The sequence below is a fragment of the Bos taurus genome, chromosome 22 (assembly GCF_002263795.3).
Source record: "Bos taurus isolate L1 Dominette 01449 registration number 42190680 breed Hereford chromosome 22, ARS-UCD2.0, whole genome shotgun sequence".
Classification (NCBI taxonomy): domain Eukaryota; kingdom Metazoa; phylum Chordata; class Mammalia; order Artiodactyla; family Bovidae; genus Bos; species Bos taurus.
In genome coordinates this window covers 55,304,035-55,329,841 of record NC_037349.1, presented here as the reverse complement: position 1 = coordinate 55,329,841, position 25,807 = coordinate 55,304,035, and the positions used below count along the sequence as shown (strand labels likewise).

Below are 25,807 nucleotides of genomic sequence, written 5' to 3'. Positions count from 1 at the left end.
ATGCTGTGAAAGTGCTGCACTCAATATGCCAGCCAATTTGGAAAACTCAGCAGTGGCCACAGGACTGGAAAAGGTCAGTTTTCATTCCAATCTCAAAGAAAGGGAATGCCAAAGAATGTTCAAACTACCAAACAATTGCACTCATCTCACATGCTAGTAAAGTAATGCTCAAAAGTCTCCAAGCCAGGCTTCAGCAATACGTGAACCGTGAACTTCTTGATGTTCAAGCTGGTTTTAGAAAAGGCAGAGGAACCAGAGATCAAGTTGCCAACATCCGCTGGATCGTGGAAAAAGCAAGAGAGTTCCAGAAAAACATCTATTTCTGCTTTATTGACTATGCCAAAGCCTTTGATTGTGTGGATCTCAATAAAATGTGGAAAATTCTGAAAGAGATGGGAATACCTCTTGAGAAATCTGTATGCAGGTCAGGAAGCAACAGTTAGAACTGGACATGGAACAACAGACTGGTTCCAAATAGGAAAAGGAGTACGTCAAGGCTGTATATTGTCACCCTGCTTATTTAACTTCTATGCAGAGTACATCATGAGAAACGCTGGACTGGAAGAAACACAAGCTGGAATCAAGATTGCCGGGGGAAATATCAATAACCTCAGACATGCAGATGACACCACCCTTATGGCAGAAAGTGAAGAGGAACTCAAAAGCCTCTTGATGAAAGTGAAAGAGGAGAGTGAAAAAGTTGGCTTAAAGCTCAACATTCAGAAAACAAAGATCCTGGCATCTGGTCCCATCACTTCATGGGAGATAGATGGGGAAACAGTGGAAACAGTGTCAGACTTTATTTTGGGGGGCTCCAAAATCGCTGCAGATGGTGACTGCAGCCATGAAATTAAAAGACGCTTACTCCTTCGAAGAAAAGTTATGACCAACCTAGACAGCATATTAAAAAGCCTCTGCTTTTTACTTTGCCAGCAAAGGTCCGTCTAGTCAAGGCTATGGTTTTTCCAGTGGTCATGTATGGATGTGAGAGTTGGACTGTGAAGAAAGCTGAGCACCAAAGAATTGATGCCTTTGAACTGTGGTGTTGGAGAAGACTCTTGAGAGTCCCTTGGACTGCAAGGAGATCCAACCAGTCCATTTTAAAGGAGATCGGTCCTGGGTGTTCTTTGGAAGGACTGATGCTAAAGCTGAAACTCCAGTACTTTGGCCACCTCATGCGAACAGTTGACTCATTGGAAAAGACTCTGATGCTGAGAGGGATTGGGGGCAGGAGGCAAAGGGGACGACAGAGGATGAGACGGCTGTATGGCATCACCGACTCTATGGATGTGAGTCTGAGTGAAGTCTGGGAGTTGGTGATGGACAGGGAGGCCTGGTGTGCTGCGATTCATGGGGTCGCAAGGAGTCGGACACAACTGAGCGACTGAACTGAACTGAAATGACCTGGGTAAGTCACTTCACCTTTGGACTCATAGTTTCCTCACCTGAGAAAGGGAAGAAAACCACACCTGGCAGGTCTGAAAGGATTATCTCTAGAAAATAAGTCAGTAATGACGGTCCCCAATTAGTCAAAGACACCTCTGTGAGAACATTATGTCACGTTTCCTTGCACATCCCTACTGTGCCTTGCACAGTAACTTGTATATAGAAGTAGTCTAATAAATGCTCATTGCTGCACCTAATAGGTAATAAATACGTGCTGAAATGGAGAAGGCAACGGCACCCCACTCCAGTACTTTTGCCTAGAAAATCCCATGGACGGAGGAGCCTGGTAGGCTGTAGTCCATGGGGTCGCTAGAGTTTGATACGACTGAGCGACTTCACTTTCACTTTTCACTTTCGTGCACTGGAGAAGGAAATGGCAACCCACTCCAGCGTTCTTGCCTGGAGAATCCCGGGTACGGGGGAGCCTGGTGGGCTGCCGTCTCTGGGGTCGCACAGAGTCGGACATGACTGAAGCGACTTAGCACATGCTAAAAAAATGAACCAGACAGTCCTGAGCACCCAGCACTTGTCCCATGCCGTGGAAGGTACAACAGAACCATGAGATGCTAGCCCTGCTCACCAGAAGCTTCTGTGGATGGTCCCACGGCCCACCTACGATGAAAGTTAAGAACCCTCATTCCTTGCAAAAATCAGCATTCTCTATTCTAGATTTCGATCAAAAAATACTCACATGTCGAAAGCACTGAACTCCAACGTTAAGCGAGCTGGCAGCCCCACAGAGTCACCTGGAAGGAAGCATTTACACATTCAATCATGAGTTAGTCACAGCAGCCTTTGCAACAAAAACATGCGTGGATCACTCTCTTCTGGTGAAGCCCAAAGGGCCCCATCCAATTTCCAGCCACCCAAGCTGAAGAAGGACATAGCAGCAGATGATGGCTTTTGTGAATCCAAGGTATTTGCCAAGAATATGAATGCAAAGATTCACTGGGGAAAATGTTTCCAATCCCCTTCCCCAGCAATACTCAGTAACGGGTATTAACTCTTTCGATTAATACACTGGCTTCTCCCTTTCTTCTCCCAATAAGGAAAAAAGAAATGAACATGGGTCAAAAAGTCAGGCAGTAAAGTAGAAACCAGGGGATAGCATTAATGGTAAAAGTCAAGGACACCCCATTCTGAAGGAGATCTGACCCTACACTGGGCAGAGAAGGTAAGAGAAGAAGAATGGAGTTTCCTATCACCTACCGTTGTAGTAATAACCCTTAATGTCCTTGGGAGCTTCGTCTAGCCGGTACTCATTCAGCTTCTTCTGGGTCAACTCATGCCAGAAGCCAACATCCAAGGCGCTGCTGAAGGGGGCGAACTGCAATCTGGAGAGGCCGAGGTCCCCCATAGCTGCTGCCATTCGTTATCGCCTGCTAGAAACGAAACATGGCAACAATGCACAGAATACGGTGAGAAAGGACATTTGTAATCACGCTTGAGACAGAGAAACAGAAAGTGACCAGAGGTTGACAAGCTGCCTGAAGACACAGCTTTGGAAAGCAACTCGAGGGTCTTGGCTACATTGCCACATTCAGCCTCTGGGCAACACAACTGACCCCCTTGGCCTTCACTTCAGGGCATCTTTCTCGCAAGCCAGTCTGACTGATGCGCTAGTGTTAACCCTTCTTTGAACCATCCTGTGTGGCCCCAGGGAACTGTACAAGCACAAAAACCCGAAGTCCAGCCAGTGAGCAACGCCAGCGGTCAGGGTTCTGAGTGAGGCAGTGCTTGAGCACCCCAGCCAAGAAGGATGAAGAAATTCCCCCACCCAAACCACAGTATCAGAACTGCTTTGAAATGTCACACTTTATCCTTCAAATGCAGGAAATTTGCACTTCACTATATATGTTTTATTTTTTTAATTTTACTTTTTTTTGTTTTGTTTTTAAATTTTTATTTTCAAATGATTATAAGTTCACTAGAAGTTGCCAAAACAGAGAGGTCCCAATGTGCCTTCCACCCAGTTTCCCTCCATGCTGCTGCTACTGCTAAGTCACTTCAGTCGTGTCCAACTCTGTGTGACCCCATAGACAGCCCACCAGGCTCCCCCGTCCCTCAGATTCTCCAGGCAAGAACACTGGAGTGGGTTGCCATTCCTTCTCCAATGCAAAAAAGTGAAAAAGTGAAAGCGAAGTTGCTCAGTTGCGAAGTTGTCCGACTCTTAGCGACCCCATGGACTTCAGCCCACCAGGCTCCTCCATCCATGGGATTTTCCAGGCAAGAGTACTGGAGTGGGGTGCCATTGCCTTCTCCTAATTTTACTTTTTTTACTGCAGACTTTTTACTTTGTATTAGGGTACAGCTGACAGACCTAGATAGTGTGTTAAAAAGCAAAGACATGAGTTTGCTGACAAAGGTTCATATAGTCAAGGCTGTGGTCTTTTCAGTAGTCATGTATGGATGTGAGAGCTGGACCATAAAGAAGACTGAGTGTGGAAGAATCGATGCTTTTGAACTGTGGTGTTGGAGAAGACTCTTGAGAGTCCCTTGGACTGCAAGGAGACCAAACCAGTCAATCCTAAAGAAAATCAACCCTGAATATTCATTGGGAGGACTCATGCTGAAGGGGAAGCTTCAATATTTTGGCCACCTGATGTGAAGAGCCTTGGTAAAGACCCTGGGAAAGATTGAGAGCAGAAGGGGGCAGCAAAGGATGAGATGGTTGGATGGCATCACCGATTCAAATCATCAAATAAACTTGACCATCTTGGCCAGTAGGCATACGTTCAATGTAATTCCCTGTGTCCCCTGCACACTCTCATGGGGGAGGGGACACAGACCCTGGGGTGATGGGGTGGTTGGGGTGGGGGGAAGCACAACCCTAGAGGAACTTGCAGTTCCAAAGGCACATGTTGATGAGGTCACTTGAGTCTCCAACTGCCCCAAGACAGATGAGTATGTCTGCAGTGGGATGTATGAACAGTCACACTAGAGGGGATAAATAAAAGAAGACAGGTCATGTCTACTCAGGTTCTGCGTGAGTTTTGGGCCAAGATTTTTTAAAACCTTTCGGTTCTCTAAACGTGTTGGATATTAGAGAGACAAGGAGCTCTGGTCCAATAGCAATTATATGGTAAAATGCAAGGGAGTACCACCTAAACCTGGTGAAAATCCAGGCAGAGGAGGTGAGGGCGGGTCAGAGCAAGGGGAGGCCCCGAGCAGGGCCTGGGCACGGGTTCGCAACATCACATCAGCTGGCACTGCACAAGTGTTTCCACCTCCTGGTGGGCTTATTAAAAAATGAAGATGCCTCGGATCCACTTGCTGGGGGTCGGGGGAGGAGGAGGGAGAAAGGACAGAGAGGGTGGTGGGGACCGGTGCCCCAGGGGATCCTGATTTGAGTTTGATGCTATCTTGAAGCCTTCGGAACACCAGCATTCTTACTTCTGGAGTCAGAATTTGCCTGCCAAATGCAAGAGACATGGGTTCGATCCTTGGGTCGGGAAGATCCCCTGGAGAAGGAAATGGCAACCCACTCCAGTGTTCTTGCCTGGAGAATCCCATGGACAGAGGAGCCTGGCAGGCTACAGACCATGAGGTCGCAAAGAGCCAGACACGACTGAGCATGCACACACATGCGGACACAGTGACCTCTGAACCATTTCAAACATATTTAAATGCACCCTGGGCCCATATGAAACAATCTTTGGCTTTTGTTTTAAAGGCTCTTTATAGCTTCGCGCTTGCAGAATGTTCACCTTTTTTGGGTCACTCCTGTGTTCACAGGCCCCAGAAAAGTTTGTGGGTCCTAGGCACTGTGCCTTCAGTGCCCAGTGGAGAAACAGACCCTCATGCTGGTGGCCTGGGGCCCACTGTATGAGAAACATTGGCACAGAACACCCTCACAGTCTCCTGCTTGGTTCTGCGGGTTTCTCCATCGCTCCTTTCTCCTCTCTCCCTCTGCAACACAGCTGGCATTCTCCTTCTACTGCTGGCTTTTGAAAGCTTCTGTGCTCAGCCCTCTCCTTCGTCTATAAGCTTTCCCCGAAGCAAATTTTTCATTTTATACACCCATTTCCATCTAGATGCCAATGAATCCCAGGATGGTATTTCTAACGCTAACCTCCAACCGTATATTAAAGTGTCTTTTAAAGGCTGGAATTGAATTTCTCACAGGCATCTTCAGCTTGACAAATCGAAAACTGAATGTTCCTTTCACTAAAATTGTGTCCATTTTCCTATATGTCCAAGTTTATTAAACAGCACCATCATATAGCCACAAAGAAACCTCAAAGTCATCTTCAATTCTGCTCTCTCTCACATCCAATAAACCACTACGTGCTAGAGGATCAATAGTCCTCTGCCACGAGTTGAAAGTGGTAGTTACGAAGCATTGGCCGGGGCCAGGCACTGCGGCAGGGGTGGGCGCCTGCATTAGCGCCTCCCCAAAGCCCTAAGAAGCGACAGTTCCGGTTTCACAGAAGACGACACTGACGTTCAGAGAGATAAGAATCAACACCTCAGCAGAACAGCGGTATAAACAGATCTCATCTGAAATCCTCTGTGGGATGGGGCAGCAGACCCCTACACACACTTCACAATCAACCGCAATTTAGTCTTAAAAGTCGACAGTAACTCATTTTGATGACCTGCTAAGGTCACCAAGATGTTGAAGTACCATGGAATGTAGCTCGCCGAGCTCTCCTGTTCATGGAATTCTCCAGGCAAGAATACTGGAGTGGGCAGCCAGTCCCTTCTCCAGGGCATCAAAGGTCACCAAGATGAAATTTTACCAGTGCCAAAGACAAAAGAGAAAATTCTATTCCATACGGCCCCTGAGCAGCCAGGAAAAAGAGGACCACAGAAGAGAATGGGCTAGAAAGTAATCTGCATAACAGGCACACCACTGGGATTTCCCTGGCGGTCCAAGGGCTAAGACTCCGAGCTCCCACACACCACAAATGAGATCCAGCACAGCCAAATAAATAATATTAAAACAAATCAGAGGCCCATGCTTCATTTCTGACATATTTGGTCTTTGAGAAATTCTGAGCAGAACCCAAGAGCCCATTTCACAAGAGGATGTGGTCCGTATCCAGCCGCTGAAGTGGTGCCTTACTGGCTAGGGCGATGGAGAGGTCTTAAGCAACACCAGCAATGGGTGATTAGGAAGCTGCTGGAAACATCTAAACAGGATACTCGAGTAAAAAGCTATCACCTAGCAACCTATGCAATGTCTATGTCACACTGTCCCTAAACTAGAAGGGAAGACTTAAGACCTAACGATAAGGAGGGAATCCTGGAGGAGGAGGAAGTGAGTCCCAGGTGCAAGGTCATTCGTGTGTAACCAACCTAGACACAAACAGTACCTGCGTCCTGAAAAGTCAGGCTTGCCCGGATAATCCCAAATGGTGCAGGGGAGACTTGAGGCCTCGGCTCAGCTTACAAAGCTGAAAGCTTATTTCTACTGATCATCAGCGTTTTATTCAGGATGTGAAACCCAAGAGTTTCACACAAGATGGGATTGCATCACTTCCAGTGAAAGAGGAAAGGCTTTGAGGACTTGAGACTGTAATGAACAAGAACCCCAGCAGTAGAAGAGACCCAGTGGTAACCAAACTATCCAGTGAGGAGTGACCTGAAATAACGCAGATGCCTGTCAAGCAATACGAACCCTCTGCATCTACCACCCAAACTTACCAATTTTAGGCTTTTCTAAAAATAAAACTAAGTCACACTCGGCAACTTAAACAAGTTAAGTGCTTGAAAAACACTACCCTGTGGTACCTTCCAGAAGCTCCTGTCCAATGGACCTAACCATTGTGTCAGTGCTGTTCTTCACCATCAGATCCCCACAGAACGCGTGTAACGGTGGTTGCCTCCCAGGAAAGAAATTCCAGGGGTCAGAGACAGGGCTGTGGACAGACTTATTTTCACTCTGTGTCCTTTTTGCCTTTTGGGTTTTGTAATAAGTAAATAAGTAAAATAAGGAAAGAGAAAAGCCCTGACCCAATGGCAAGAAGAGCGGGAATGAGAGACAGGTGAGAAGACCAGTTCAACTGTTTTGGTTCAGAGAAATAACACATGGAAAACCCTGACGCAAGAACCTGTCCTACTTATCTTTCTCCAGCACCCAGCACAGTGCCTAGGATAGATTAGGCACTCAGAAGCTGCTGACATGAAATAACAGCTTTCTTCTCCCCAAAAGAGTCAATGGATGGATGCTGGCTTAAGATTCAACATTCAAAAAATGAGGATCATGGCATCCAGTCCCATCACTTCATGGCAAACAGATGGGGAAATGACGGAAACAGTGAGAGACTTCTTTTTCTTGGGCTCCAAAATCACTGCAGATGGTGACTGCAGCCATGAAATCAAAAGACGCTTTTTCCTTGGAAGAAAAGCTATGACCGACCTAGATAGCATATTAAAAAGCAGAGACATTACTTTGCCAACAATGGTCCATCTAGTCAAGGCTATGGTTTTTCCAGTGGTCATGTATGAATGTAAGAGCTGGACCATAAAGAAGGCTGAGCACTGAAGAATTGATGCTTTTGAACACTGGTGTTGGAGAAGAATCTTGAGAGTCCCTTGGACTAGCAAGAAGATCAAACCAGTCAGTCCTCAAGAAAATCAACCCTGAATATTCATTGGAAGGACTGATGCTGAAGCTGAAGCTCCAGTACTTTGGCTACCTGATGTGGAGAACCAACTCATTGGAAAAAACCCTGATGCTGGGAAAGACTGAAGGCAGGAGAAGTGGGCAACAGAAGGCAAGATGGTTGGATGGCATCACTGACTCAATGGACACGAGTCTGAGCAAACTCTGGAAGACAGTGAAGGACAGGGAAGCCTGGCGTCTTGCAGTCCATGGGGTCCCAGAGTCGGATACGACTGAGCAACTGAACAACAATCAGGAGGCAAGATTTGGGCAGAGTTTAACAGCGGTAACCTGACTTGTCCAGACAGGACGCAGGCTGACCAGCAAGATGATGTATTTTCCATTAGTGGAAGTACTCAAGCACGCATCAGGCAATCATTTCCCAAGTCATTTTGCACAGAGGTGGTCAGACAAGAACACGGGTTGGCAAGCTTTTTTTTGAACAGAGCCAAATAGTAAATACTTTAGGCACCACAGTCCGAAATAGTTTCTGTCCTATTTTCTTCTTTTTTCACAACTCTTGAATGATGTAAAAAAATTCTTTAGCTCATGGACTGCACAAAAAAAGGCCTTGGGCTGGGTGTGCCCCACGGGCCATAGTTGGGCAAACTTGGACTAGATGATCTTCGAAACCTGTTGTTTTGATCCTTGGAAGGTGCCAATAAGGCATTTTTTTTTCTAGGATGACTGAGATTTGGGGTAGAATCTTCTCAGAGGGTAGGAGAGATGTGCTGAGGGTGCAGCAGATGACGAGGCTGGAATCCTAGGCTGCATGAGCCATCTATGAGCCAGTCTGTCTTGAGGGACCAGCGAATGCAGTATCCACAGACCACTTGCACACAGATGGGAGCATCACTAAGTCAAGAAGAAGCGCCTTCGGTATTCACCCAGGCTCATCACACACGGGAAAGCCTGTGGCAGGAGCTGAACCCCACGCCCTCGGCAGGCACACAGCCACCCCCTGGCGGGCTCCTCCACGCCTTCTCCCGGCCCCTTGCTACTGCCTCCCAGCTTCTCCAGTGCCACCCTGAGGGGCCTGCCCCCTCACTTCCACCCGACACCGCAGAAACAACCAAGCTGCTCAGTCCTCGGCTAACTCGCCTGCTGACCTGCCTCGGCGCTCAGTCCTCGGCTAACTCGCCTGCTGACCTGCCTCGGCGCCCCTGTCTGAAAGATGCTCTGCCCATGTCCCTGCACAAGGTGACCCGCTCCGGAAGGGCCTGCAGAGCTGCTGCTGGCTCCATCCTCCCCTGCACCTCTCCATCGGCCACTGTGAGCACCGCTACCCCGCGACCCCGACGGCGAGCACTGTGGGTCCCTCCGAATAAGCACTGAAAATGAAAGACCACCTCCATAGATCTTCTGGCATTTTGTTATTCAAGATGCTCAAGATGGACATATTTTGGCTTCGCTGCTTATCCAGTTAACTGGAGCAGAGGCGTTTTCCTGGAATGAGTCTGCCCAGCCCTTCTCCCTCGGCGCCTGCCAAGAGGACTAGAGGCAGCAAACAGCAAGCCAGTACAGGATTTCTGGAAAAGGAAGGAGTAAAACTGGTGGAGAACAACAACAATCATAGAGATTAAAAAACAAGCAGACCTACCTTGAGGGACACTAGGCCCTTGGTGGGGGAGAGCAGAAAAACAGACCAGCCTGACTATGTGAACATCTCTCACTAGGATTTTTAACCTGTGTGTTCTTGGGGTTTTGTTTGCTTGCTTTGGGAAGGCAGGGGAGTTTTTGTTGTTTTATTTTAATGGTTCGGAGAAAGGATGCTGAAAGCTAATGTAGCTGGGAGCCAGGTCCTCAGTCAGATCAACCGACATTGGGAGTTCCGGCCCCATCACGCACTGGCCCGGCCCAGGGTGGGTAACATCGCAGCCTGTGCCTCTGCTTCGTCATCTGCAGATAATCATACCCAACCCTTGAGGCTGCTGGGAGGGCTAAATGGGAAAGTAGGCGACGTGCCTCTTCCGGTGTCTGGCTGAGAACCAGTGGCCAGTCCAGGGCAGCTGCTCTTCTGTCTTATCGCCCCACCCTCCCCCGCCACCAGCCAAATGCGGGTGCCCTTCCCCACGCGCTCACCACCAGATCTTCCCGCGCCTCGAGCAGCCCTCGCTAAGTTTCCCTCCCTCACCAGAGCTCTGCAGACATGGCAGAGGTTTAGTTACAAGCAAACGACGGTCTCCTGCTATAGGTCATCCAGGGGAAGTCCAGACAGGTGAGTGCTGACAGGTTGGGAGCGCTCTGTGTTCAGTTTCTCGGAGGCCACGTGGGGTCATTCACTTAGCAGAAGTGCCACCATCACCACAGTTTGGCCTTAAGGCACCATCTCTGGGCCAAAACAATGGAGCAGAGAGAGCAGACTTCTCAGTTCCCCAGCTGCAGGGCTTGCAAGCTCTGGCAGTCATTAAAATAAGCACCGAGGCACATGACCAAGTCCCGCTGACAAGCCGAGTATGTGCTTAGCTGCTGATGGGTAAGAAGGCAGTGGAGACCACCAGGAGCGGGGAGGGGGGGCCTCTGGCATATGGAGCCGATGCCCATTTTGCTGGGTAATGATGCTTCTGCAACTTGATGAGTTTTGGAAGTCATTTGCCAGGCTGTTAAAGGAAGTTTTTAAAAAGCTCTCCCTTCCCAAAAGGAGGCGGGTGCAAAGTTCCAAACTTAGAAGAAAGAGTAGGTTTTACCAGAAGATGAAAACTCGGGACTCCTACAGGGGAACCAGCTGGTACAGAAGCCTCAATTTCTTTTAAAAACAGCATCAGAGTCAAGATGTTCCCCGAGCCAAACTGATGATGTCTCCACAAGACACCAAGTCACCCCAGATGGCTTTCTTGGCGACGGTACTATTAGGCGCTGATAGCTGATGTGAGCAGGCAGGATAACTGCTCATAAGGTCAGGTTGTCCCTCTCGCCTCCTTGGGTCACCTCTGCCCTGGAAGGAGCCACATGATTTGCTTCTTCGGGAGGTCAGCCGGGGAGCCGGCAATCGCCTCCACAGGCTGCAGACTAACCTTTAGTCTCCACAGTTACTTCTGGGACCTGTTCTTCTTTGGCTTCATCTTGTTTTCCCTGCTGTAACAACCTCAAAACTCCCCTGCGATCTGCTCTCTCGTTCGGCCTCAGATTTGAGAAAGGACGCCCTGGATACCAGTATTGTGGGGTACGGCAAGCCTATGAGAGTGGAGGCTGGGAAAACACGGGCAGGGAGGGAGTCAAAGAGATCATACGAGGAACGGGGTGGACACCATGCCCACTTTCGAGGCCTCTGCATTACATCAGCCCATCAACCGTGTCAACCTGCTCCGTCTTGTACCTGAGTGACAGCCACGGGATTTACCTAAACCACGAAGGAGCCCTCAGGTCAGCCAATAGCTAAAATCCGTGATGGTTTCCTAAAAGCTGCCTGAGGTATGAAGGATTGCGTCTGAGTAACAGTCCTTGTTTTCATTTCTGGTGATCTTTAAAAAGTTCTGGAAAATGAGAGGCGCTGAAAAACTGGGCCAAGCTATCACTTGGTTTCAGGCTTTTAAAATAATTTCCAAAGATGAGAATATAGATGGATTCTGTAGCCCACTGGACAGAGACTCCGCTCCCAGGGGAGGCGTCACACAGGCCATTCTGGTTCCGGCACCTCTGCACAATAAGAAAACCGTACCACTCCCTCAAAACGTTTTACCTCCTTAGAGAAAACTACTGTCATACATTAAGTTAGCTCAAGACATCTTTGCCCTTCTCTGCCAGAAAACCGTCATTACAAAATACACCCATGGCGCCCATGATCTGAACAGAACCCTCTCAGATGCGGCCCCTGCGCAACTGCATGCAGCTGCCCTGCGTGTCCACAAAGGCCACCACGGTTTCCCCAAGAACAAGCCGGGACAGCGTCACTGCACTGCTGCCGCGGCCATGGAAGAACCACAGACAGGCAACAGGCTACGGGGGCCTCAGCAAGGCCTCCGACAAGGCTTCTCCAGACAGCACAGGAGACGAGATGTGGATGCAAGAACTGACACAGTCAGAAGGACTTAAAACTGGTGAAATAACCTTCTTCAAAGGATGCTGGTTCAGGAATGAACTGATGGCAATCAGAGAGGAGCTGCCAGGGATGTCTTTGGTTCAGTCTTGGGGCCTATCAGGTTTGTATTTTATTCTCTCTGTGAGTGAATATCCATCATATTCACAAAGCATTTCACGCATGCTGAACCCTGTGTGCTCCACCAAGACGGCAGAGCAGAACGACATGCGCTCACGTTCTCCTGCGAGAACTCCAAAATTACAACTCACTGCTGGACAACTGTCAAGAGGAGAATGCTGGATCCCACCAAAAAAAGATACCCCTCGTAGCAAAGGAGAAGCCCCAGCAAGACGGCAGGCAGGGTGAAATCGAATTTAGAATCAAACCCCATACCCACCAGAGACACTCAGAGGGCTCAAACAAACCTTGTGTGCACCAGGACCCAGAGACCCCACAGACACTGAACCAGAACTGTGTTTGAGTGTCTCCTGCGGAGGTACGGGTCAGTAGCGGCCTGCCGCAGGGGCAGGGTCGCTAGGTGCAGACCTGGGTATGGCACAAGCCCTCTTGAAGGAGGTTGCCATTAACCCCACCGTAGAGCTGCCAGAATTTACTCAGGATTGGGGAAACAGACTCTTGGAGGGCAAAACAAAACCCTGTGTGCACCAGGACCCAGGAGAAAGGAGCAGTGACCCTACAAGAGACTGAGCCAGACTTGCCCGTGAGTGTCCAGGAGTCTCTGGTGGAGCTGTGGGTTGGCAGGGGCCTACTGCAGGGTCAGGGGCACTGAGTGCAGCAGTGCATCATGGGACCTTTTAAAGGAGGTCATTATCTTCATTACCTCCACCATAGTTTGGCCTCAGGTCAAACAACAGGGAGGGAACACAGCTCCACCCATTAACAGAAAATAGGATTAAAGATTTACTGAGCAAGGCCCCACCCATCAGAACAATCCCACGCAATCAGTCTCTCCCATTTGGAAGCTTCCATAACCCTTATCCTTATCCATCAGAGGGCAGACAGAATGAAAACCACAATCACAGAAAACTAACCAAACTGATCACATGGGCTACAGTCTTGTCCAACTCAGTGAAACCATGAGTCATGCCTTGTAGGGCCACCCAAGACAGATGGGTCATGGTGGAGAAGTCTGACAGAATGTGGTCCACTGGAGAAGGGAATGGCAAACCACTTCAGTATTCTTGCCTTGAGAACCCCATGAACAGTGTGAAAAGGCAAAAAGATAGGACACTGAAAGATGAACTCCCCAGGTCGGTAGGTGCCCAATATGCTACTGGAGATCAGTGGAGAAATAACTCCAGAAAGAATGAAGGGATGGAGCCAAAGCAAAAACAACACCCATTGTGGATGTGACTGGTGGTGGAAGTCAAGTCCGATGCTGTAAAGAGCAATATTGCACAGGAACCTGGAATGTTAGGTTCATGAATCAAGGGTAAATTGGAAGTGATCAAACAGGAGATGGCAAGAGTAAACATGGACATTTTAGGAATCAGTGAACTGGAATGGGTGAATTTGACTCAGATGACCATTATATCTACTACTGTGGGCAGGAATCCCTTAGAAGAAATGGAGTAGCCCTCATAGTCAACAGAAGAGTCTGAAATGCAGTACTTGGATGCAATCTCAAAAACGACAGCATGCTCTCTGTTTCCAAGGCAAACCATTCAATATCACAGTAATCCAAGTCTATGCCCCTTCTAATGCTGAAGAAGCTAAAGTTGAACAGTTCTCTGAAGACCTACAAGACCTTCTACAACTGACACCAAAAAAAAGATGTCCTTTTCATTACAGAGGACTATAATGCAAAAGTAGTATGTCAAGAAACACCTGTAGTAGCAGGCAAATTTGGCCTTGAAGTACAGAGGGCAAAGGCTAACAGAGTGTTTCCAAAAGAATGCACTGGTCAGAGCAAACACCCTCTTCCAGTAACACAAGAGAAGACTCTACACGTGGACATCACCAGATGGTCAATACTGAAATCAGACTGATAGTATTCTTTGCAGCTGAAGATGGAGAAGCTCTACAGTCAGCAAAAATAAGAATGGGAGCTGACTGTGGCTCAGATCATTAACTCCTTATTGCCAAATTCAGACTTAAATTGAAGAAAGTAGGGAAAACCACTAGACCATTCAGGTAGGACCTAAATCAAATCCCTTAGGATTATACAGTGGAAGTGATAAGTAGATTCAAGGGATTAGATCTGATAGAGTGCCTGAAGAACCATGGACGGAGGTTCCTGACATTGTACAGTAGGCAGTGATCAAGACCACAACTAAGAAAAAGAAATGCAAAATTGTTGTCTGAGGAAGCCTTACAAATAGCTGAGAAAAGAAAAGAAGCGAAAGGCAAAGGAGAGAAGGAAAGATACGTCCATTTGAATGCAGAGTTTCAAAGAATAGCAAGGAGAGATAAGAAAGCCTCCCTTGGTGAACAATGCAAAGAAATACAGGAAAACTATAGAAGGCAATGGCACCCTACTCCAGTACTCTTGCCTGGAAAATCCCATGGACAGAGGAGCCTGGTGCGCTGCAGTCCATGGGGTCGCTAGGAGTCGGACACAACTGAGCGACTTCACTTTCACTTTTCACTTTCATGCATTGGAGAAGGAAATGGCAACCCACTCCAGTGTTCTTGCCTGGAGAATCCCAGGGACGGCGGAGCCTGGTGGGCTGCCGTCTATGGAGTCGCACAGAGTTGGACACGACTGAAGCGACTTAGCAGCAGCATAGAATGGGAAAGACTAGAGATCTCTTCAAGAAAATCAGAGATACCAAGGGAACATTTCAGGCAAAGATGGGCTCAATAAAGGACAGAAATGGTATGGACCTAACAGAAGCAGAAGATATTAAGAAGAGGTGGCAAGAACACACAGAAGAACTGTACAAAAAAGATCTTCAAGACCCAGATAACCATGATAATGTGATCACTCATCTAGAGTCAGATATCCTGGAATGTGAAGTCAAGTGGGCCTTAGGAAACATCACTACACAAAAAGCTAGTGGAGGGGATGGAATTCCAGTTGAGCTATTCCAAATCCTGCAAGGTGATGCTGTGAAAGTGCTGCACTCAATATGCCAGCAAATCTGAAAAACTCAGCCGTGGCCACAGGACTGGAAAAGGTCAGTTTTCATTTCAATCCCAAAGAAAGGTAATGCTAAAGAATGCTCAAACTACCACACAATTGCACTCATCTCACACACTAGCAAAGTGATGCTCAAAATTTTCCAAGCCAGGCTTCAACAGCTCATGAACGGTGAACTTCCAGATGTTCAAGCTGGATTTAGAAAAGGCAGAGGAATCAGAGATCAAACTGCCAACATCCATTGGTTATAGAAAAAGCAAGAGAGTTCCAGAAAAACATCTGCTTTATTGACTATGCCAAAGCCTGTGACTCTCTTTGGAGAGTTTCCACCATAAACTGTGGAAAATTCTTAAAGAGATGGGAATACCAGACCACCTGACCTGCCTCCTGAGAAATCTGTATGCAGGTCAAGAAGCAACAGTTAGAACTGGACATGGAACAACAGGCTGGTTCCAAATCAGGAAGGGAGTACATCAAGGCTGTACATTATCACCCTGCCTCTTTAACTTATATGCAGAGTATATCATGCAAAACAGCAGGCTGGATGAAGCACAAGCTGGAATCAAGATTGCCGGGAGAAATACCTATAACCTCAGATAGTCAGATGACACCACTTATGGCAGCAAAGAACTAAAGAGCCTCTTGACGAAAGTAAAAGAAGAGAGTGAAAAAGTTGGCTTGAAACTCAACATTCAGAAAAATAAGATCATGGCATCCGGTCCCATCACTTCATGGCAAATAGATTGGGGAAAAAATGCAAACAGTGAGAGACTTTATTTTTGGGGGCTCCAAAATCACTGCAGATGGTAACGTCAGCCATGAAATTAAAAGACGTTTGCTCTTTGGAAGAGAAGTTATGACCAACCTAGACAGCATATTAAAAAGCAGAGACATTACTTTGCCAATGAACATTTGCCAAAGACATTACTTTGTCAAAGCTATGGTATTTCCAGTAGTCATGTATGGATGTGAGATCTGGACCATAAAGAAAGCTGAACACCAAAGAATTGATGCTTTTGAACTGTGGTGTTGAAGAAGACTCTTGAGAGTCCCTTGGACTTCAAGGAGATCCAACCAGTCTATATCCTAAAGGAAATCAGTCCTGACTATTTATTGGAAGGACTGATGCTGAAGCTGAAACTCCAATACTTTGGTCACCTGATGAGAAGAACTGACTTGCTGGAAAAGATCCTGATGCTGGGAAAGATTGAAGGCAGGAGGAGAAGGGGATGATAGAGGATGCGATGGTTGGGTGGCAACCCTGACTCAATGGACATGATTTTGAGTAAGCTCTGGGAGTTGGTGATGGACAAGGAAGCCTGGCGTGCTGCAGTCCATGGGGTCGCAAAGAGTAGGACACGACTGAGTGACTGAATTGAACTGAACCTTGCTACAGCAAGGGCATTCCTTGGTGGCTCAGATGGTAAAGAATCTGCCTGCAATGCAGAAGACCCACTTTTGATTCTTATAACCACATCTTACCAGTGACTTAGATAACAATACAGGTTTGCTTATTAATTCTACACTTGGGGCTTCCCTGGTGGGCCAGAGGTTAAGAATCTGCCTGCCAATCCTGGGGACATGGGTTTGCTCCCTGGTCTGAGATTCCACATGCCACAGAACAACCAAGTCCATGTTCCGCAACTTTTGAGCTGGCGTGCTCTAGAGCCTGTGCTCTGTAATAAGAGAAGCGCGGTAAGAAGCCGAAGCACCGCAACTAGAGAGTGGTCCCCATTCGCGGCAACCAGGAAAGTCTTGTGGACAGCAACCAAGACCCACCCCGACCAAAAAAACCAAAAATCTACACATGACAGGAATAGGAAGAAGCAATGACGCATAACAGAAATTTAGAATAAAAGATTCTGACCACCTGGAATGACAGGCCTATTTATCAAGATTACAATTTTCAAGTTGTTAAATGGCAGAAAGTGCAGAGGAACTAAAGAGCATCTTGATGAGGGTGAAGGAGGAGAGTGAAAGAGTGGCTTAAGACTAAATATTAAAAAAACTAAGATAATGGCATCTGCCCCCATTACTGCATGGCAAATAGAAGGGGAAAAGGTGGGAGCAGTGACAGATTTCCTCTTGGGCCCCAAAATCACTGTGGATGGTGACTGCAGCCATGAAATCAGAATATGATTGTTTCTTGGCAGGAAAGCGATGACAAACCTAGACAGTGTGTTGAAAAGCAGAGACATTCCTCTGCCAACAAAGGTCTGTATAGTCAAGGCTATGGTCTTCCCAGTGGTTACCCACGGTTGTGAAAGCTGGATCATAAAGAAGGCAGAATGCCAAAGAATTGATGCCTTCGAACTGTGGTGCTGGAGAAGACTCCTGAAAGTCTCTCAGACAGCAAGGACATCAATTCGGTCCATCTTAAGGGAGATCAACCCTGAATATTCACTGAAAGGACTGATGCTGAAGCTGAAGCTCCAGTAGTTTGGTCATCTGATGCAAACAGACAACTCATTGGCAAAGTCCTTGAAGGTGGGAAAGATTGAGGGCAGGAGAAGAGGGTGTCAGAGGATGTGACGGCTGGACGGCATCACTGATGCAGTGAACATGAACTTGGGCAAACTCTGAGAGATGGTGAGGGGCAGGGAGGCCTGGCGTGCTGCAGTCCATGGGGTCGCAAAGAGTCAGACATGACTGGGCGACTGAACAACAACAATAAAATTTTCATAGAGGTAAATCCAGGGCCTTAAGTCTCAGTCCACAAAAACACCTGGACAACCATGCAATCTGATACACTGGAGACAGACATATGGTAGACAGAAGGGTGTAGCTTCATGAGCCAGAGAGACCCAAGTTCAAATCCCACCTTTGAAACTTCCAGCCACACAGCCTTGGGCAAGTCATTTATCTTCTCTGAGCCTACTTCCTCATCTGTAAGATGGGAAACCATCTGCAGTGCAGAATTATTGAGGGTTCAACTAGAAAATGCATGAATGTGGCACACAAGAGGCACTCAAAAAGAACATACCATCAACATACCATCAATAAAACACACACCCAAAACATGGGGTTTCCTCATCGTTCCTTCAATAGACACTGGTTTGATGTACCAGCTGCTGCTGCGTAGCTACTTCAGTCATGTCCAACTCTTCACAGCCCCATGGACTGCAGCCCGACAGGCTCCTCTGTCCATGGGATTCTCCAGGCAAGAATGCTGGAGTGCGTTACCATTCCCTTCTCCAGGGGATCTTCCCAATCCAGGGACAGAACCCAGGTCTCCCACGTTGCTGGCAGACTTTACCATCTGAGCCACCAGGAAAGTCCTGATGTACCAGACCCTGTGCTGAATTTCAGGACTCGATGGCAAAAAGCCATGGTTCCCGAGTTTAAGGAGCTAACAGTCTCAAGGTAAGACAGAGCAGGAATGACAATACAGCAGGTTACAGGTAAAAGAGCACAGCTGTCTGGTGTAAGCATTGGCACCGGATGTAATGGGAGGAGGAGGGAGGGACAGCTAAATTAGCCTGAAGAGGAAGGGGTGTTTCCCACAAAAACCCTCGAGCCCAGGCTTTTAAGAGAACTGGCAGTAGACTCTCAACAAGGGCACCACTTGAATGCTGGTGGGACAGCTCTTTTTCATTTGGTGCTGGTCCCACACGTTGTCTTCTCCTACTCTTTGGGGTTCTAGAGGTGAGAATACTGGAGTAGGTTGCCATGAGCGCAGCCATGAAATTAAAAGACATTTGCTTCTTGGAGGAAAGCTATGACAAATCTAGACAGCATATTAGAAGACAGAGACATCCCTTTGCTGACAAAGGTCCATACAGCCAAAGCTATGGTTTTTCCAGCAGTCATGTACAGACGTGAGAGTTGGACCATAAAGAAGGCTGAGTGCCGAAGAATTGATGCTTTTGAACTGCGGTTTTGGAGAAGACTCTTGAGAGTCCCCTGGACAGCAAGGAAATCAAACCAGTCAGTCCTAAAGGAAATCAGTCCTGAATGTGCACTGGAAAGACTGAAGCTGAAGCTCTAATACTTTGGCCACCTGATGCGAAGAGCCAACTCATTAGAAAAGACCCTAATGCCGGGAAACACTGAAGGCAGAAGGGGACGACAGAGGATGAGATGGCGGGACGGCATTGCCGACTCAATGGACATGAGGTTGAGTAAATTCCGGGAGATGGTGAAGGACAAGGAAACCAGGCGTGCTGCAGTCCATGGGGTCACGGGATCAGACATGACTTAGCGACTGAACAACCACCACCATCACACATCGCAGAGTGCCTGTCACCCCCGGCACCCTCTTCAATGCAGCTGTGCCTTGTGGTTATATCACAAAGTAAAACAGCTCCCCCCTCTTCCAAAAGTCCTCTGGACGGCTGAGAGAGGGGAGTGGTTGGCGGCTGCAGCCCAAACCAGTCCTGCTGGATGAGGAAGGTTATGCTGGGGAGTGGGGACAGTTTAGACAAAAGGAGGAAGCTTGTCTCAGTTCCACATCTGCAATTCTGGAAACACCCAACAGTCTCTGCAGAAGCTGAGAACGTTCTTATCCATCCAGGGGCCCACTGTCTGCTTAATTCCTCTTCTCCCTTCAGATCGCAGCTCAACCATCATGAGAGGGGAGCCTTCCCTGACTCCCTCAACTCCCACTCAGGTCAGTTTTCCTGTATCCGACCCACAAAGGGAGCCACCACCTCCCCTCCAGAGCACACGCGCAGTGTGAACGTTGGTCCTCACTGCTACAAGAAAAGCTCTTTGAGAAAGGCACTGTGTCAGCTTCTCATTTTCCTCCATCAATCGCTGTTTTCCCAGCACCTGCCCCCCACAGGTGCCCAATAAATACTTCCTGATGACCGAATCTATGTACTAAGGAAACAGCATGGTCCGTTTCAGAACACACCCCGAGTTTTGTGTGGTGAGAAGGCAAGGTTCGTGCGCCACAGGAGCTGGAAACCACGCCCATAAAGTAGGCAAATGCCAAATCACGAAAGACCTTCCATGAAAAGCTACTGATTTGTATTTTAGCAAATATTGGGGGGCTCTGTTTGCTTTTTACATTTTGGGACCACACAGCATATGGGACCTTAGTTCCCCGATCAGGGGCTGAACCCACATCCACTGTGGTGGGAGCATGGAGTCTTAAGCACTGCACTGCCAGGGAAGTCCCGCAAAGATCTATTATTTCAGAAAGGGCACTCCAGCAATAGTTAGGGCCAGACTGCTGAGGCCAGGCAAGCAGCTCGGAGGCCAGGCAGGAACACAGGCAGGAAGTGAAAAGGGGCCTGATCTAAGGCAGGGGGAGAGGAAACGCAGATGATGAAAACGTGTCCAGTCAGTATCAAGGGAGGAGAAGCTGTGGAACTCTGACTAGCACCAGGAGGACGGGAGGCATGGTGTGAGTAGGAAAAGTCCAAGAGGACTCGAAGGGCTCTGCCTGGAATCAATAAATGCAGAAGGGGAATGCGAGAGAGTACAGACAGGAAGAAGAGTCACAGGTTTGGAGAGAAGATGATGACCTTAGCTTGGGACTCGCTGAGACGGAGGGCTGGTGCTCAGGAGAGATCTGGACTCGAGAGCCAGAGCAGAGGTCACTGGCCCAGGGATGAGAGTTTATGCTGTGCATAGAGATGAGCGTGAGTATGAGACCAGGCCTTGGAGAAAACCAGCATTTAAGGGACAAAAGGAAGAAAAGAGCCTGCGATGAAAACTGAGGGGAAACGGCCAGAGACAGAGTTCGAACCAGGAGTGCTTTTTCACAAGTGAAGGGAGAGCATCAATGTCAGACATACTGAGAAGGCGAAGAAGAGAAGGAAGGCAAAGAGTTCAGGGGTTCTGGCAACACCGAGGCCTGGTGACTTGGAGGAGAGTGGTTTGCGGGGAGGGCTGCTGCAGAAGTAGAATTTCAGTGAATGCTGACTTCAAGCAGCAGAGGTGGCAACTTGTCCAAGAAGTGTGGCTGCGACGGGGTAGAGCAGAGGGTAACAGGAGGGTGTTTTGTTTTTGCAAAAATGAAAGTAAAAACGGGGGTAGGGGGGTATGGATAGTAAATGGAAGGGTTAGTTAAACAGGAAAGAAATGGGAACAATGATGGGAACCAGGTCCTGAGGAAAAGGAACTGATAAAGGGATCTCAGCACAAGTAAAGGAATTAATCTTAGAACAAACACCATTTTCCCCCCCACGGAATTAAAATAAAAGGCAAAGCCATAGGGTTGGCTGGATTTAAGTTTGTAGTGATACAAGCTGAGAAGCCTTGACTGATGGCTACAACTCAGCGAAGTCAAAAGCAACAAAGGCGGCTGGGAGACGGATGAACACACTAGAGATGAGGAGGGATGCGCAGACAGCATCACACTGACTCTCAGACAGTGTGACAGTGTCGACAGCATCAAGTGCCCATGATGAAGCCTAGCAGAGTCACTGTGGGGTCTTGGATTCCGGCAAGGACAGTGAGTACAGTGTTGCTCCGCATGGCCAGGCTCCATGGGAAAAGGACTTGCTTTCTATGCCACACTCACAGAGAGACTGACACATAGGAACAAGGTCAAAGGAGGGTAAGCAGAAAGACGGTGTGAAAACCCCAGAGGTGATCATTCTGAGATCAGGTGGACCGGCTGACACCCAGCCCACCAAGATCATGGAGATGCACGTTGCCAGCCTGGTGACAGAGCAGCACCTACTGGTTCCCCCTTGAACACCCTATGGCCACAGGACTGGAAAAGGTCAGTTTTCATTCCAACCCCAAAGAAAGGAAAAGCCAAAGAATGTTCTAACTACCGCACAATTGCACTCATCTGACATGCTAGCAAAGCAATGCTCAAAATTCTCCAAGTGAGGCTTCAACAGTACGTGAACCGAGAACTTCCAGATGTTCAAATTGGATTTAGAAAAGGCAGAGGAATCAGAGATCAAATTGCCAACGTCTGTTGGGTTATAGAAAAAGCAAGAGAATTCCAAAAAAACATCTACTTCTGCTTTACTGACTATGCCAAAGCCTTTGACTGTGTTGACCACAACAAACCATGGACAATTCTTAAAGAGATGGGAATACCAGACCACCTGGCCTGCCTCCTGAGAAATCTGTATACAGATCAAGAAGCAACAGTTAGAACTGGACATGGAACAATGGACTGATTCCAAATTGAGAAAGGAGTACATCAAGGATGTATACTGTCACCCTGCTTATTTAACTTCAATGCAGAGTACATCATGAGAAACGCTGGGCTGGATGAAGCACAAGCTGGAATCAAGACTGCTGGGAGAAACATCAATAACCTCATATATGCAGATGACACCACCCTTTTGGCAGAAAGTGAAGAGGACCTAAAGAGCCTCTTGATGAAAGAGGAGAGTGAAAATGCTGGTTTAAAATTCGATATTCAAAAAATGAAGATCATGGCATCCAGTCCCATCCCATCACTTCATGGCAAATAGATGGGGAAACAATAGAAACAGTGAGAGACTTTATTTTCTTGGGCTCCAAATTCACTGCAGATGGTGACTGCATCCATGAAATTAAAAGACGCTTGCTCCTTGGAAGAAAAACTATGACCAACCTAGACAGCATATCAAAAAGCAGAGACATTACTTTGCCAACATAGGTCCACCTAGTCAAAGCTATGGTTTTTCCAGTAGTCATGTATGAATGTGACAGTTGAACCATAAAGGCTGAATGCTGAAGAACTGATGCTTTTGAACTGAGGTGTTGGAGAAGACTCTTGAGAGTCCCTTGGACTACAAGGAGATCAAAACAGTCAATCCTAAAGGAAATCAGTCCTGAATATTCATTGGAAGGACTGATGCTGAAGCTGAAACTCCAATACTTTGGCCACCTGATGTGAAGAACTGAATCACTGGAAAAGACACTGACGCTGGGAAAGATTGAAGGCAGAAGGCGATGACAGAGGATGAGACGGTTGGATGGTATCACTGACTCAATGGACACGAGTTTGAGCAAGCTCCAGGAGTTGATGATGGACAAGAAAACCTGGCGTGCTACAGTCTGTGGGGTCACAAAGAGGCGGGCACAACTGAGCAACTGAACTGAACACACAGTGGGGCGTCACTAGAAAAAGCAGGGAGGATCGGGAGAAAGAGAGGAGGAAGGCATCAGAGAATCTTTTTTCCATGAGCAAAAGTGGAAGACAGAGGTCATTCTGACTTCCAAATAAAATCTCTGAGGTCAAGGGTACTGACCAAACTACTTATCATTTTTATCTCCACATAGAGGGTTCATTCTCCATCCTCGACCCCCAAAATCCTGACTCCCCCAGCATCATCCAACCAGTTACCAGTCCAGCGAATCTCACTTCCTTGTCTTTGAACGCACCCACCCCTCTCCATCCCCACAGGTGCTGCCTTGGTTCAGGCCCCCCTCCTCCGGCACCTGGACTACAGCATGGACTACAGCAACGGTGCCCTGCCCGGTCTACCTACAGGTCCTTCCTGCCCACTCTAATAAGCACATCACTGCCTGGCTACTTTAAAAGAGATAAAACCATGGCACAACCCTGCTTAAAATTCCTCAGGGCTCTACCCCTCACACCCACATTTCCAAATAAAGCTTCTTAACATGTCTTAACTTGGCAACAGTAACTGCAGCAGTTTATTGTTCACTGTCCACCAGTGCCAAGTGGTGGAGAAGGCAGTGGCACCCACTCCAGGACTCTTGCCTGAAGGATCCCACGGATGGAGGAGCCTGGTGGGCTGCAGTCCATGGGGTCGCAAAGAGTCAGACACAACTGAGCGATTTCACTTTCACTCTTCACTTTCATGCATTGGAGAGGGAAATGGCAACCCACTCCAGTGTTCTTGCCTGGAGGATCCCAGGGATGGCGGAGCCTGGTGGGCCATCTATGGGGTCGCACAGAGTGGGACACGACTGAAGAGACTTAGCAGGAGCAGCAGCAGTGTCAAGTGGCTAACATCCTCTAATTCACTTCTCACAGCAACCCTAGAAGGTGGGTTAATGTCTGCCCTTTGTTTTTGTTCTGTTTTTTTGGGGGGGCGGGGCTGGGGTGGGGTTGGGGATGTTTGGCTACGTCATGTGGCTTGTAGGATCTCAGTTCCCTGATCAGGAATTGAACCCCAGTCAAAGCAGTGAAAGCCCAGAATCCTAACCAGTAGGCCACCAGGGAACTCCCTATTTGCTCCTTTTACAGATGAAGAAACTGAAGCTAAGAAAGGGAGTGACCAGCCCAAGCTCACAAACTAGCTCAGTGGCAAAGCCAGACACGGCACACAAGCACCTCAGCTTCCAGAGTCTGTGCTCCTCACGCTGTCGCCCACACAATCCTTCATGATCTGGCTTCCAGAGTTGCCTCTTCCACAACAGAGCATTCCAGCTTGAGTGAACTCCTTGCTGGTCACTCAATGGATAGTCTTCTGTTCATGCCACTCCAAATGTCTGGGATATCGTCCCACCTCACTGCCCTCTTCACCTGACTAATCCTGCTCATCCTTTAGGACCGAAGCCTACTGATGCCTCAGCCTGACCTGCGAGCACCCTAAGTCCGCCAGCAACCCCCTACAACAGTTTCATACTGTAGCGCTATCTCCTTGACTTAAAAAAAAAAATTAACTCGAGGACAGGGATGTGTACCTTACTCACTTTGGTATCCCCAGCTTGCAGAGCAGTGCTAGATGTGCAGCAGCAGCTCGATCAGTATTTACACTTATTCTCTACCATGAGAAACTGGCTGGAACAGAAAAAGGACCTTGCGGTTGCATGTGAGCCCTGTACTCAGCTCCTTAAAAGCGTTTCAACATCATGCCACATGAAGGGAGGAGAGGAGTTGGCCAGAAAAGACGCGCCAGTCACAGCAAAACCGGGCAAAGCCAGGAGAGAGAGCCCAGGCGTGCTTGTCCCCCGTGTGCCCACACAGGATGTTCAGAGCACTCGCTGCCAGGGGACAGGCGGGAATTACTTTGTTAATTAGCAAAAGCTTCCTAGTCGGAAGACCCCGGGCTGAATCAGCCTGAGGGGGACGTGACCGCAGACAGAAGGCGAGAGCCAGAGTCGGTGTGTCTCCCTAGAGGAGGGAGGCCCGCCTCTTGAAGGAGGCTCCTCAGACCCGCCGTGACCCTCGACCTCACCGCCGAGCTCACCCCTCAGGCCCAGGGCTACAGAAACCGACCTCGCAGGACCCCTGTCCTCCTCAACGGCGCGGCTCACTTACCGCCGCCCAACTTCCGGCAACCGCGGCGCTGTCCGCGGCGCGCGTCCCGATGACGCAGTGGCCCCGCCCCCGCAGGCGTGAGGGGGGTGCGCGCATGCGCACAAGGACGCGCTGGTCGGCCCAGTGAAGGAGACCCTAGCACCCGGCGCAGTGGGAGGAACCTGGACCCTGGGAAAGGCGGGTCATCAGGAGGCTGGTCACGCCCCCTTGGGAGAGCCGGGGGACAGCCTCTCTATCGGAGGTGGCAATGTGTATATATGGCCCTAGTGATTTGAGAATGACAGGAATTATCACTTCCATTTTCCAGGCAGCATTAAATTTTGTATCACAGGGACCCTTAGGGAGGCACGTGTGGAGAGACAGGCCCTTTTTAATGCATTAAGTGAAGTGAAAGTCGCTTAGTTGGTGCCCGACTCTTTGTGACCCCATGGACTATATACAGTCCATGGAATAATCCAGGCCAGAATACTGGAGTGGGTAGCCTTTCACTTCTCCAGA

The 25,807-nt window shown here is 48.4% G+C and overlaps 1 protein-coding gene across 21 annotated transcripts in view; it reads right to left on the bottom strand.

Moving 5' to 3' along the window:
* Window positions 1–25,355, bottom strand: part of ATG7 (autophagy related 7) — a 274,102-nt gene extending 248,747 nt beyond the window's left edge. For 8 of the 21 annotated variants that reach the window (XR_009492304.1, XR_814634.4, XM_024983113.2 and 5 more), the window contains exons 1-3: window positions 25,310–25,343; window positions 2,656–2,828; window positions 2,138–2,192 (exon numbers count right to left, since the gene is read on the bottom strand). Coding sequence is in view for 19 of the 21 variants with exons in the window: in XM_024983113.2 (XP_024838881.1) it covers window positions 2,138–2,192; window positions 2,656–2,815 (215 nt within the window). In the remaining 2 variants the exon portion in view is untranslated. 21 annotated transcript variants of the gene reach the window in all.
* Window positions 25,356–25,807: the final 452 nt, after the last annotated feature.